This window comes from Nanorana parkeri, unplaced genomic scaffold (assembly GCF_000935625.1).
Source record: "Nanorana parkeri isolate BGI_ZX_2015 unplaced genomic scaffold, ASM93562v1 scaffold2081, whole genome shotgun sequence".
Classification (NCBI taxonomy): Eukaryota; Metazoa; Chordata; class Amphibia; order Anura; family Dicroglossidae; genus Nanorana; species Nanorana parkeri.
Genome location: NW_017308349.1, coordinates 164,385 through 177,804, shown reverse-complemented (window position 1 = coordinate 177,804; position 13,420 = coordinate 164,385). Strand labels below are relative to the sequence as shown.

The 13,420-nt window shown below is 42.4% G+C and overlaps 1 protein-coding gene across 1 annotated transcript; it reads right to left on the bottom strand.

The window, feature by feature from the left end:
• Positions 1–1,235: 1,235 nt before the first annotated feature.
• BANF1 (barrier to autointegration factor 1) lies at positions 1,236–13,363 on the bottom strand. Its single transcript, XM_018572597.1, has 3 exons — positions 13,272–13,363; positions 5,317–5,461; positions 1,236–1,533 (listed from the first exon to the last, which is right to left on the bottom strand). The coding sequence occupies exons 2-3, from the start codon at positions 5,440–5,442 to the stop codon at positions 1,387–1,389; spliced, it is 273 nt and encodes a 90-aa protein (XP_018428099.1). The 5' UTR covers positions 5,443–5,461; positions 13,272–13,363; the 3' UTR covers positions 1,236–1,386.
• Positions 13,364–13,420: the final 57 nt, after the last annotated feature.

Below are 13,420 nucleotides of genomic sequence, written 5' to 3'. Positions count from 1 at the left end.
AACCAAATTTCTTTAAAACGTATCCCATTTTCTGGTGACATGAATTCATTATAAATTAAATTCAACAGAACCCCATGCTTACAAATTCAGCAGACATACATTAGCCAAATAAAATCAGTTTGCACAGTCACCACTATGGTGATTCAAAGGTTCTAAGAATGATTGCAATGAACTATAAATATTTTACTATAATATTTAAAACCAGGAAAAAATGTCTCTCATTAGCTAAAAGTAGTTTTCACATTTTGGCGTTTTGGGCACTAAACGTATGGATGAAATCTCACAAAGTTACAACAAAACAACTTCCCTCAAGAATATATCAAAGGCTTAAGAGTCCCTTCAGCAATAAGCATTTTACCACAAGGCATGGTAGATGGTATTGCACAGCACACATTCCATGGTTTGCCGTGTGGTGCGACCTAAAATGCTGCAGCTTTAGATTTGCGATGTGTTGGCAGCCCATTCAAAATAAATGGGCTGTCTTAGTACAGCGCATGTAATATGTATGCAGTAATACAAAGCAACAAACTGCCAAGGTGTGAAGGGGCCCCTGCAATTATTTCCAATTCTCGCAATTGGAAATCATTGGACCATAAAGATAAAAAGCACTGTTAATTACACAAACTCCTGCACACTGCTAGCTCAGATCTGTTACTTGAAAGGTCTATGGTGTCTCATCAGCCTGTGTGAAAGGTTTACAATCTTATAAAAAAAATTCAGAAGCCTATGGGGAAATTCCTGACAGCTTGGGAGTTGTGAACCAGAACAAAGACACTGACCTAGCAGTAGTTAACATGCTACACTGTATCCAACATGCTACACTGTATCCAACAATCGATGTTCACTGGTTTCATAAAAATAAAATAAATGATATCAAGAAATAAAAACATCTTCTACTGATAGTAACTTAAAGAGAAAAGCTTTTTTTTTTTCCCCAGACACTTTAATAAATCAATCGCAGTGTGAAATAGAATAAACAGAGAATCCCCACAGCAATCTATTCATAACACAATGCAAAAACAGAAAAAAAACAAAAGGAAAGCTGTCAGTTAAATTTTAAAATACAACAATGGTATTTTATTTTATCAAATGTGTATTCATGTTGCAACTTTGAATTAAAAATACATTTAATGATTTACAATAGGATATAATTATAATATTGGTTAAAATATTTCTCTGTAACGAGCGTAAGGAACAAATGACTAATGCAGGAAGGGACGTTAACAAATCATCTCAAACAGAATTGTATTGGGAAGTCCCAATAGAATTTGTCAAAATGTCCAGATAAAACACTCATATTTGGAGCTTTCAGGATTGGTGGCAACATGTAAATGAATGGAAAACTTCAGTAGCTGGGTTAGAGAGGGAACCAAGGCATACAAAGGTTTACAGGAAGGCATCGCACCATTCTTTAAGGCAACCAGAGCAATCCCGTCCCTGCTTTGCATTGGCTCCACATGTATGTTTTTGACAATCCTTAAAAAGCTCTTCATCCTTCTTCAGCACGAGGAACTGACCTAATAGAACATATGACTAAAAAGAGAAAATTAGATTGTATTAGCAATAGGTGAACATTCATGAAAAGTCTAGTATATTTTCAATAAGCACATATTTACTGTATTAAGTTCTAATTAGAGTATTTATCTTATTGTTATTATATAAGCATTGAAAATACAATACATTGCCTTTAACCCTTCACCACCAGACCTTTTCCCCCAATTTATTTTGCTCACTGAAAAAAATTACACATATTTCTAAATACAGATACCCTGTAAAGAAAAGAAAAAAAAAAAGAGAAGGACGCGATATTTCTGCAACTGTTTCTCAAACCTATATTTTTCTCATTAAAATCTCACTTCTGTCCTTCATTTCTTGGAGTTTATTAAGGGACACAGGATTGAGGCAATTTGGCTATTCTGCCACCTACAGGATCATTTAGACACACAATTTTGACAAACAAAAAAAAACAGTGACCAGCCCGGTATAACCCATCCCACTCACAGCATGCTTCGGTTTTGTGTAAAAATAAAATAATAATACTATGCACAAGATCATAGGACACAGAGAGCGGAACCTTTATCCCTTAAAAGAGAACTATGGGGTAACCTTTTTATCCCATAGTTCTCTTTAGGGTCAGGGGGGAGAATCCCTGCGGGAAGCAGTGACTGACAGTCACCACTCTCTGCAGGGCAATGATCTGGAAGTGAGCGTGCGACGGTATGTGTTCGCTCACTACCTGATCTACTAGAGTCGACATGTGACAGTTTCAATTTTACACAACGGCTCTAACTATGAGAATGAGTGTAAATCACTAACCTCATAGTTATCCTTTTAAGGTACTCCAAGAAATGGATTTTACAGTAAGTACAAAAATCTAATTTTCTTGCTCGATCATTGAAGGCAACAGGATTTAGAGACAATTGGATTGTTCAAAAGTCAGCTGAGGGGTGTGAAGAAAATAAAAAATGAACACTAAAAGGCCCACAAACAGCAGAACCTGCAGCTGCCTGCAACTTAGAGCCATCTGAAGCACCTTATGCTCCAAACTGGCATCAGATGAATGAATAAATCTGGGAAACAGTTGCCTGATGCTGAAAAGCCCAAGAAGAACTCACAGACCTAGTAGAATGCACCTTAACAGTAAAGGGAGGAATCCAATACTTAAAGCAAAATTTCGGATATGATTTTGTTAACCCTTGCAGTGGGGCTACCCCCGCACTGCAAGGGTTAAGTGCTCGTTTTTGCCTAGGGTCAAAAATAAAGTTAAACTCACCTAATCTTCCGAGCTGGCTTGCTCTTAGACCAGTTGCTGGAGCCTTCCTCCCCCTCCGCTGCAGAGGTCTAAGGTCCTTGAGTCATCAAGATTTCTACACAGTGTATAGGATGTGAGAACACTGCAGTGTAAGGGAAGACAGAGAGGAGGGAGCACTGTCACAGCCAGCCGCCTAAGAGAATCGGCTAAGTATAACTTTGTTGTTTTTGATCCAAGGCAAAAATGAGCCTTTAACCCCACTGCAAGGGTTTATAGAATTTTTACCCCGGTGTTGCTCTTTAAAACCATAAGCTTGGATGATAATCTGTCTAAGCGACCTAAATATGAGCCAGAAGCTGGATCCCCTTTATGGGCACCATAAATGGGACAATGAGAGGTCAGTTTTTCCTAAGGTCTCGTTCACACCTAGGTGTATTGCATATGCGCGACCGCTGTGCGTTTTTTTACCGCGATTCGCGGTAAAAAAGTCGCGCGACAAACGCGCGTTTCCGAAGGCTACTTGGCTGTATCCCAATGGAAACGCGCAACAAAATGGCCCAAAGTAGTACATGTACCTTTTCAGGCGTGGGCCGTTTTTTGTAGCGCGTTAGGGACGGGTGGAAATACGCCAAGGTGGGAACGAGACCATTGAATACAATGGGATTTATATTTTTGAGCGTTTGTCGAGCGTAGAACGCGCTACAAAACGTTCAGGTGTGAACGAGGGCTAATGGAAGCAGAGTCTGTGAGACTCCTGAAAAATGTGGTTCTTGAAGTGCCAAGAGAACCAAATTCAGATCCCACAGTCACGGATGAATGCATAGGGGTTACATGAGCGACACTCTGAACAAAAGTCTTAATCAAGAATAGGGGGCCAACGGTCATTGAACAAGAATGCAAGATCGTGCCCTTGATGGTACTCAGGGTCAACTGTTGAATCCACTAGGATTGCAACTAATGATTATTTTCATAATCGATTAGTTGGGCGATTATTTTTGGATTAATCAGAGAATTTTTTTTAAAAATAAATACCATCCTTAACCAGTTGCCGTCCGCCCGTTGAAAAAAAACGGACGGACGGCACTGCTGCCTTCGCGCGCGCACGCAATTTTAAGGCTTTACATGTTTGGTGTCTTTTTACCCGACGTGACCCCGTCTTTTATATTTTACCAAAAAATTGGGTAATAATAAATGTTTTATCATTTAATATAGGGGAAACTGTTTTTTTTTAAATTTCGGTAATTTTTCCTTAATATAGTAACAAATTAAAACCACAGCGATGATTAAATACCACCAAAAGAAAGCTCTATCTGTCCCCAAAAAAATGGTATAAAATGTATTTCAGTACAGCGTTGGACTGTAAAAAAAGAAGGCCTTGGTCATTAAGAGGTTAAAGCCTATGGACCGTACATACATCAGAAAGCACCATCAGCATCTCACCTGCTGAGATAAAAAAAAAATCAAACACAGAATACAGGTGAAACTCGAATAATTAGAATATCGTGCAAAAGTTCATTTATTTCACTAATGCAACTTAAAAGGTGAAACTAATATAAGAGATAGACTCATTACATGCAAAGCAAGATATAAATACTATGTAATAATAATAATTTGGGGAGCCATGTCATCTGCTGGTGTTGGTCCACTGTGCGTCATTAAGTCCAGGGTCAACTGGCAGCCGTCTACCAGGAGGTTTTGGAGCACTTCATGCTTCCTTCCGCAGACGAGCTCTATGGGGATGCTGACTTCATTTTCCAGCAGGACTTGGCACCTGCACACACTGCCAAAAGCACCAAAACCTGGTTCAATGATTGTGGGATTACTGTGCTTGATTGGCCAGCAAACTCGCCTGACCTGAACCCCATAGAGAATCTATGGGGCATTGCCAAGAGAAAGATAAGAGACATGAGACCGAACAATGCAGAAGAGCTGAAGGCCGCTATTGAAGCATCCTGGTCTTCCATTACACCTCAGCAGTGCCACAGTCTGATGGCTTCCATGCCACGCCGCATTGAGGCAGTAATTGCTGCAAAAGGGGCCCAAACCAAGTACTGACTACATATGCATGCTTATACTTTTCAGAGGTCCGATATTGTTCTATGTACAATCCTTGTTTTATTGATTGCATGTAATATTCTAATTTTCTGAGATTGTGGATTTGGGGTTTTCATGAGCTGTAAGCCATAATCATCACAATTATGACAAATCACGGCTTGAACTATCTTGCTTTGCATGTAATGAGTCTAGCTCATATATTAGTTTCACCTTTTAAGTTGCATTAGTGAAATAAATTAACTTTTGCACGATATTCTAATTATTCGAGTTTCACCTGTATATCACAGCAAAAGTGCATTGTTTTTAATCAGTCTCACAAGCTTGCACTAAGAAGAATCAATTACTATGAAACAGAATATACAACCTGCAAAAAACACATTCCCCCCAAATGTATAGTTAGAAATAATAGGTACAAAACCATTTCACAATATTAGCATATACTAATATAATGATTCACATGAAGATGATCAATTAAAAATAAATCCAAATATTATACATGTGAGGGTTACCTTATCAAAGCCTTTATCTGTGAGTCTCTGGCCTAGTACATCCCCAATACCAGCAACACAGTGAACAGGCTTCTCTCCCATTGGCTCAGCCACAAAATCCCGATGCTTTTGCGATGTGGAAGACATCTTTAAAGGTTTTAAACAACTAGAAAAAAAGATTTTATACACATTATGAAAATAATAAGTAAATATAATGAATCAGTCTCCATTCAAATGCAAACTTTTTAATAGATGCGCGGGTTTGCGGCTACACAACAGTCTATTGGGGATGGAAAGTGCTGAAATCTGCCAAAAAAATGCGCTTGTAATTTTTAATTTTTTTTGGCATGTGCATATGGACGCGCACGTGTAAACAAGCCCCATAGGAATGCATTGCTTTTTATGTTTGCACGTCAACACGCCTATGTGTGAATGGAGACTTACAGTTACATAAGTGGGTGCAACACTTCCAGAACAATGTTTGCACAGAGGGCCAGATTGGAGGGGGTAATTAAATTTCTCCAAATTCACCTGGGAAAGTGGAATTACCCTTTAAGAGACCAATCCCGTCTGTGAAAGCAGTGTAATGTTTTAACCAAAGAGCTGTTTAAATCACCAGATATACGGCATACTCTCTTACTTCAGTCTCTACAATGGGAGTGCTAATCTGCGAGCCAAAAACCAGACACCCAACACAATTTTGTGTCTGCACTAAACCTCTTCTACAAGTAGTTAGAAAACATAGCTTGCACAAGATAGAAAAGGGGAAGCTCCAGCTCCATCATAGGAGCAGAATCTTTTGTTGCTCCTACACAAGATATACAATTCAAGTCCCTGCACATGTAAATAAAAGGACATTAAAGTCAAATCCCCCCCATGCTGCCTCTTGACCTGAGGCACGGTGTCTGTGTGCGTGCACGCTGCCGAGCTGCATGCATTGACTTACCCTGCGTCTCCCCTCTTCTCCCGGTCGAAGATCTCTACTGCACATGCCCCATGATTCTTCACGACCGATTGAGAATCTTCAGATGGGAGCGAGTGGCGGAGACACAGGTAAGTAATAACCTTTTTGGTAACTTTTTCATGGGGGCAATAAGAGTACAACCCTGCTCTAAGCTGGTTTGGGGAAACACTGCTTACGACATTCTGGGTTAGCAGTTTTTCTAGGCTTGATTCATAGTGGCTTTTTGTGGATGTGATGGAAACTGAGAAAGAAAATAAGCTCCAGCCTGTACCCTGACCAAACTATCTCCAGGATAAAGGGGTTGGAGTTCAACTTTTACCGCTGAGGGGACACCTTCCCTTAAAAGCGAAGACTTTCAAGTCAGCCAAGCGGACTTGTAGTTCACAATGGAGTACAAGTGTGGCGACGTCACTACACTTGTAGACCATTTACTCTTTTTCTTCTCCATGTTACTGAAAGGCCATGTTAGGAAAAGTCTGCAAGAACCACATAATTGTGGTTGCAATGCTTTACTGGCTCCAATGAAAATAATAATGAATGCACATTTGTTCTCTTATGAAGACATGTGCATTTGTTACTTTTTGTCGACAAAAAAAAGAGAGGTTAAAGAATGTCAATAGTAAGAAAATATTTAGCTTAGCATTGCCGAATTCTTCTTTGGAAAATACTAGTTGTATGGATATTACATTCGTCTAAAAGCTTCTGTGATAACCATGTTTCTTAAGGTGCCAATACACCTTTCAACCAGCTTAGCTGTAAGCTAATTAAAAGCTCGTACCATCTGCCCATCTTGGACAGGCAAATCGTACTTGCGATCATCGAAAGCCTGCCCCCCTGAGGGGCGGGCTTTCGATGACTGCAATGCTGAACGCGCAGTGTGCGCTTGCGCACACTGCCCCGTTCGGCATTTGTCTCCCGAGCATGCCACAAACCCGACAATCATACAATTCTCTGCGGGTTTTCAAACATGCTCGTTAGACAAAAGACGTGCGACCGTACAGTAGAAACGGTCACACGCCTTCCATACACCTTGCGATTATCGTACGATCGCGGGATTTCCCGCGATTATCGTACGATAGTCGCAAGGTGTATGGGCACCTTTACACAGGGGAAAGCAGATCAGGAGGTCTGCCCATGGAAGGCAAACTCTCTCAACAACTAAACGGCAAATAAAAGTATCTCAAGAGCACCTGAAAACACACAGCATAGCTTTCAGTTTAAATGAGCTAAATACATTACAGGTGCCTAAAAAGTGCACATTGTCTAAAGCTGCCCATACACTTTACAACCAACACACGACTTTCGTTGTGCGATGGTTGCAAGGTAATTAAAATTTCATATGATCTGCCCATCTTGGACATGCAGATCGTACTTGCGATCATCGCAAACCCTTCCGGCTGAGGGGAGGGCTTCCGATGATTGCAGTGCCGAGCGGGCAGTGTGCGCTTGCGCACACCGGCCCATGCGGCATTCGTCTTCCGAGCACACCACTAACCTGCCGAAAATCGGACAATTTTTCAAGCGTGCTCAGAAGACGAATGTCATGCGACCTTACAGTAGAAGAGGTTGCAAGCTGCCCATACACCTGCCGATTATCGTACGATCGCGGGATCACCCGCGATTATCGTACGACAATCGGCAGGTGTATGGGCAGCGTTACAGTTTGTTTTATTTAAAAATCAGACAGCCCAAGTAGAAAAGTCTGTCCTCTGCCACCATTCTGCAGAGTGGAACCCTTGTTCTATGTGGGGAAGCAGGTACCTCTTTGAAGAGGTCCACCAAGCCCCCTATGCAGTCAGGACTTTTCAATCAGCCAGCAGCATGAGCTTTGCCGATTGCAGGGCTATAGGTCTGACTCAGTAGGGGGCCTCTGCAATGGAACCACTACAGAAAGCAGGAGTTCCACCCTGCAACTTCAGAAAGAAAAACTGTAAGATACTGAACACCTTTTGTTTTGATGCACCTGGCATGTGTTTAGCCGATTTAAATGGAAAGTTTATTTGAACTTGGTGCCTTTAGGTACAGTGGATCACATGACAGCACTGTCACATGGGTGCAGGAAAGTCCTCAACCCTGTGGAAGAGCCAAGTGAAGTCCTCGAGGGACCCTGGAATTCTCTACACTACAAATTGTTGAAGCTGTTACTTTTATTTATTTTACAAAATATTAAAAAAAAGCCTCCTAATCTAACCTGTAACCCCCAGTGCTTGGATTCTTAGTGTTTACATGCTGCACCACACACACAGTAACTCCCTATAGATGTATATGAGGTAATCACTGAAGGGGCCACCACTGTTACAGAGAGGTAAGTAAGGTTGTCCAGACACTGTTAGAATTCAAGCTTATTCACAGGAATCAAGCAAAATTCTAACAGGGGCTGGCCCTGCCATTAATTATGCAGTTGACTTTTGTCAAAGGAGTTGGGCTGAAAATCGTCAGCAGACCAATGACTACAGCCAATCAGCTCCAGTCACTGTCTGGGCATTCAGAAAGTGGCAGGCAAGATTTATCTATCTGTGCTATTTAGTATGGATAGAAAAAGCTATTAGTGTATGACTGGCTTAATCCCTTCATGACCTTTTTTTTTATTTTTTGTTTAGATGTTATAATCCACATTTTAGGCTGAACATTACTTAAACCCCCAAACATTATATGTTCTGAAAGCCAAGACCGTATAGAATAAAATGGTTACCTGCTGCAATACCGCCCGGGCGATCACACACGATCATAGTTGAAAACACTGCGCGGTGCATGTTGTGAAAATAGGTACATCTACCTTTTTTCAGCGATTGTCACGCAGAAGTAGCCCCATACATGTGGATGCAACCGCTGTATGCAACCACACACAATCGCACGTCCCGGGAATCCCCAAGTCTGCACCAGCCCTAAAGGGTAAATTCACTTTCCCAAGTAATTTGGGAAAATGGAATTACCCGCACAAATCTCCCTCCCACTATACTTCCCTTTCGGCAAACCGTTCTTCCCGTCCACCAGTACGGGTGTACTATCTGTACCTCTTCCATGTATTCTGAATTTCGCTCGCAAATTTCAAGCACTTGTTGGTCAGCGCAGTCACCTGACAGCACTGACCAATGAGAAGCGCTTCTTAGCACCGCTAAATACGGTTTTGGTTAAAATCATTTTTTTTGTATCAGGACAAGTAGATTGTCATGAGGGACAAGTAGATTCGGCCCCCGCTTTAGTCCTTGGACAAGTAGTTTTTTCAAAAATGTCCACACCCCTGCACTCAAATGCCCCAAAACACAATAAAATACTAGGGGTGCACCGATATATCGGCCGAAAATTGCACTTTTGGCATAATGCCGAAAGTGCAATTTTCTGGGCGATACAGCGGGGCATCCATTCTTTCTCTTCTGCCCGCTGGCGCTGCTCTGTGTCCCAGCAGGAATGAGAGAAACTGTCACAGGCGGACGAGCAATGCGGGAGGAGAGCGCTGTGAGCGACCGTTGTCTCTCCTCCCTGCACCGATCAGCCTTCTGTCACAGATCAGAGGAGAGCAGTGTGGGCGGAGACAGCCAGCGCTGTCAAAGGAGGCTGCGCTCTCCTCACCGCGTCGCTTGCTCAGCCTCCTGTGACAGCTGTCAGGATTGAAAGCGGGTATAAGCAGTCAGTGATCGCTGAGTGTTTGTACATAATTGAGGACATAGTATGTTTACTATATCCTCTATATAAAAAGTTTATAAAAAAATAAATGAAATATAAAAAAATGTTTTAAAAAGTTAAAATAAAAAAACATTTTCGGTTATGGCCTGACATTTTTTTTTTAATTTCTGTTTCGTTTCAGTTTTGAAATTTTCATTAAGGTGCACCTCTATAAAATACCAATTTTTTAAAGAATAAAATATAAAAGATGAAGTAAATAGATACCCAACATGCCCAGGTTAAAAAATTGTGTGCGTCCGTGAAACTGCGACAAAATTCAGTACCCCAAAAAGTCCATAGACGACGGCTTAAAAGCCCCCACAGGCCATTCGTTTAGAGATGCGCATAAATATTGGCCCTAGAATTGTTGCTCTAGCACTGGCATGCGCGGCGATGCCCAACGCATGTAGCGCAATTGTCGTTTTCATATGTAGGCGCACCCAATGCATGTTTACGTGAAGACGCTAGTGCTCACAGGGGCAAGGGACTTTAAACATTTTTAAAATTATTTTTACATTCATTTTAAAAACTGTTTTTTTTTGTAACTTTACTTTAATTGCTATCACATAGGGGGCTTACAAGTCTCCCATGTGATAGCATATTGGCAGTGGCAGGTACTCTTTAAGGTGATACTGGGGGTCCAAAAGACCCTTAGCATCACCGTTACACTTGAAATAAGCTATTGAAGTGCAGATCACACTTCAATAGCTTATTGATGTGCTTCAGGAGCCCAGCAATGACAGCTATGGGACCGGAATTGATGTAATCTGCCTCGCTCTCGGTCGCATAATACGGGGAGGTGATCGGAGGTTCGCCAATCTCCTCCCCAGCTTCCCCCCTACACCAGAGAAGCCGGTCCCGGGCCCATAGGAGGGGAAGCGGAGCCTGGGAAAATTGGCGGGGGTGTCAGACGAGGGCCACCTTTACCAGCCCGTAGAAGCAATCTGGCAGCAGCTGAGCAGTCAGAATAACTTCTACTGTAAAGCCGACAGTTGGCAGTATAATTTTAAACAGAGTCCCGGCAGCAAAAGCCACTGGGAGTCTGTTTAAACGGGCCGGTGCCAGTGATGTACACTGTACGTCACTGGTCATGAAGGGGTTAAAAGGAGAACTATGAGTAGTGATTTTCACGCATCCTTGTATTTAGAGCCGATGTGCGACAATGAAACTGTCACATGTCGGTTCTATTGATCGGGAAGTGAGCGAACACATACCATCGCTCGTTCACTTTCCGATCATCTCCCTGCAGAGAGAGGTTACTGTCAAACACCGCTCCCCGCAGGGATTTCCCTCCCTCCAATTCTCCAGCGCTGAATGGAGGAATGGACAGGGAAGGGGCAGGCACAGCTGGCTCTGCCTGTAGATAGGCAGAGCCGGTTGTCAATCAGCTAGCTGGGTGGATCTCGACAGTATTGTCAGGATCCTCCCAGCTGCAGCACTTTCAGTATATAGAGAGCTCTAGCTTGCTATATACTGAGCTTTGCATCACAGGAGGAGGTTAGTATATGTGTGCCCCCCGCGACCCTGAAGAGAAATATGGGATAAAAAGTTTACCCCATAGTTGTCTTTTAAAGAATAACTATCTTTATTGTCAATCCATATTTAGGGTGAAACATGGTCACATAAACAAGCTCCTGCCCCTTACCAGAATCCTACAGTTCTTCTGCCCCCAGGATTCTGTATAATATTCTATATATAGTAAACTATGTTATCTGGGATTGAACTAACTAGAACTCTCATCTAAAACAGAAAAAAAAAATCCTGTGTACTTATTGTTCTGCAGCATGTATTATCCTGGAAACGATCCCGTGCCTATTTGTCTTAATTTGCTTTTGATTACTGCATTTCAATATTAACCACCTGCTGTCCGGCCGTTGTAATTAAACAGCCGGACATCGGCTTCTTGAATGCGGGTGAGTGTTTTTAAACGTCCCATCCCGCCCCGCCCGAGCGGGAAGTCAACCTGGAATGTAAACAGCCAGCGATGGCTGTTTAAATACAAGTGTTCGGGAGTATGTAGAGACGCCCGATCGCTTGTAATATGCGTGCGGGTGTGCGCCCCTCCTCCGTTGCAGCCGCTGCTGGCGATCCCGAGCTCCACTGTGCCCGGTGTGAGCCTGGAACCAGCACAGCAGCTCTGCGGCCGGAGATCAAACGGAGCTAGGTACACGAGCTCTGTTTGATCTCCTCCTCCTCGTCGGAATGCAGGCAGTGATGTGCATCACATCACTTCCGCATTCCTGTGTCACTCTCAGGTACAGAAACCGGAGAGAAGCTGGTGAAGCAGGTGTTTGCTTCATCAGCTTCTCTGGGGGTCCCTAGGTGACATTAGGGGTCTTAAAGACCCCTGATGTCTCCATAAAGAGGACCTGCCACTGAAAATTGGCTATCACAAAGGGGGCTTGTTAGTCCCCTATGTGAGAGCAATAAAGTTAAGTGGAAAAAAAAAGGTTTAACCCCTTCATGACTGAGGCCCTTTTTTCAATTTTTGCACCCATGTTATATTCCACATTTTAGGCCTGAAAGTGACGTAAAACCCCCCAACATTATATATTTTCTGAATGCCAAGACCCTATAGAATAAAATGGTGGTAGTTGAAAATTTTTATGTTGCGCAATATTAGCGCAACTCCTTATTAAACCCCAAAATTTAGTGACAAATTTAATTAAATGCCCCAAAACACAACAAATTACCCATTTTTTAAATGAAATATAAAAGATGAGGTTACAACGAGTAAAACGATACCCAACATGCCCAGTTTACAGATTGCGTGCGACCGTGAAACGGCGAAAAACTGCAGTACCCCAAAAAGTCAATAAAAGACACTTTAAAAGCCCCCACAGGTCATCAATTTAGAAATACCCCAAAATACTGGCCCTAGGATTATTGCTCTCACTCCGGCATGCGCGGCGATACCCAACATTTTTTGGGCGGTGGATTTTGCCTCGAAACCCCTGGGTGAGGAGGTTCTAAGTTTAACAAGGTTATAAGCCGAGTTTTCGGTATTTGGCTCTCCGGGTTTGCTCAAAGCAAACGGCGCCTGCTTGTTTTTGTAACATGACTTTTAAACGTGCTGCCTTCTAGTGGACAATCCATCTAAATGTCCTGTCATTCAACAGGTTTAGGTTGCAGCATATTGGACAATAATGATATAGTCTGCAGCAAAGTAAACTGTTTACAAAATCCGCCAGAACGTGCAGTTCCTCAACTGCAGGGGAACTCATGACAGCGCCTTAAATCACTGAAAGTCATCAAATCCTTGAACACGTCCCAAATGACATATCTGCAACAAAGGCGACTATATTTTCTCTCTTATTGTATTTAAACCACCTACAAAACGTTCACTGACCTTTATGTCTGAGTTAATACCTTCCCGCCAAGCCTCTTCACGGCAAGAAAAACTGTTTCCGGCTGGGACCTACGGAAAACCCCTTCCACTTCCTGTGCAAAGAGATTACGGAAGTTGACTGTACCCACGTGGGCAGCCTAACTTGTTAT

What these genes read in the sequence shown, in the direction of transcription:
- BANF1 (XM_018572597.1), bottom strand. Translation starts at nt 5,442, where the DNA reads ATGTCTTCCACATCGCAAAAGCATCGGGATTTTGTGGCTGAGCCAATG. An exon ending in CAGATAAAGGCTTTGATAAG is followed by an intron (nt 1,534 to 5,316) that starts GTAACCCTCACA and finishes TTCTCTTTTTAG; the next exon opens with TCATATGTTCTATTAGGTCA.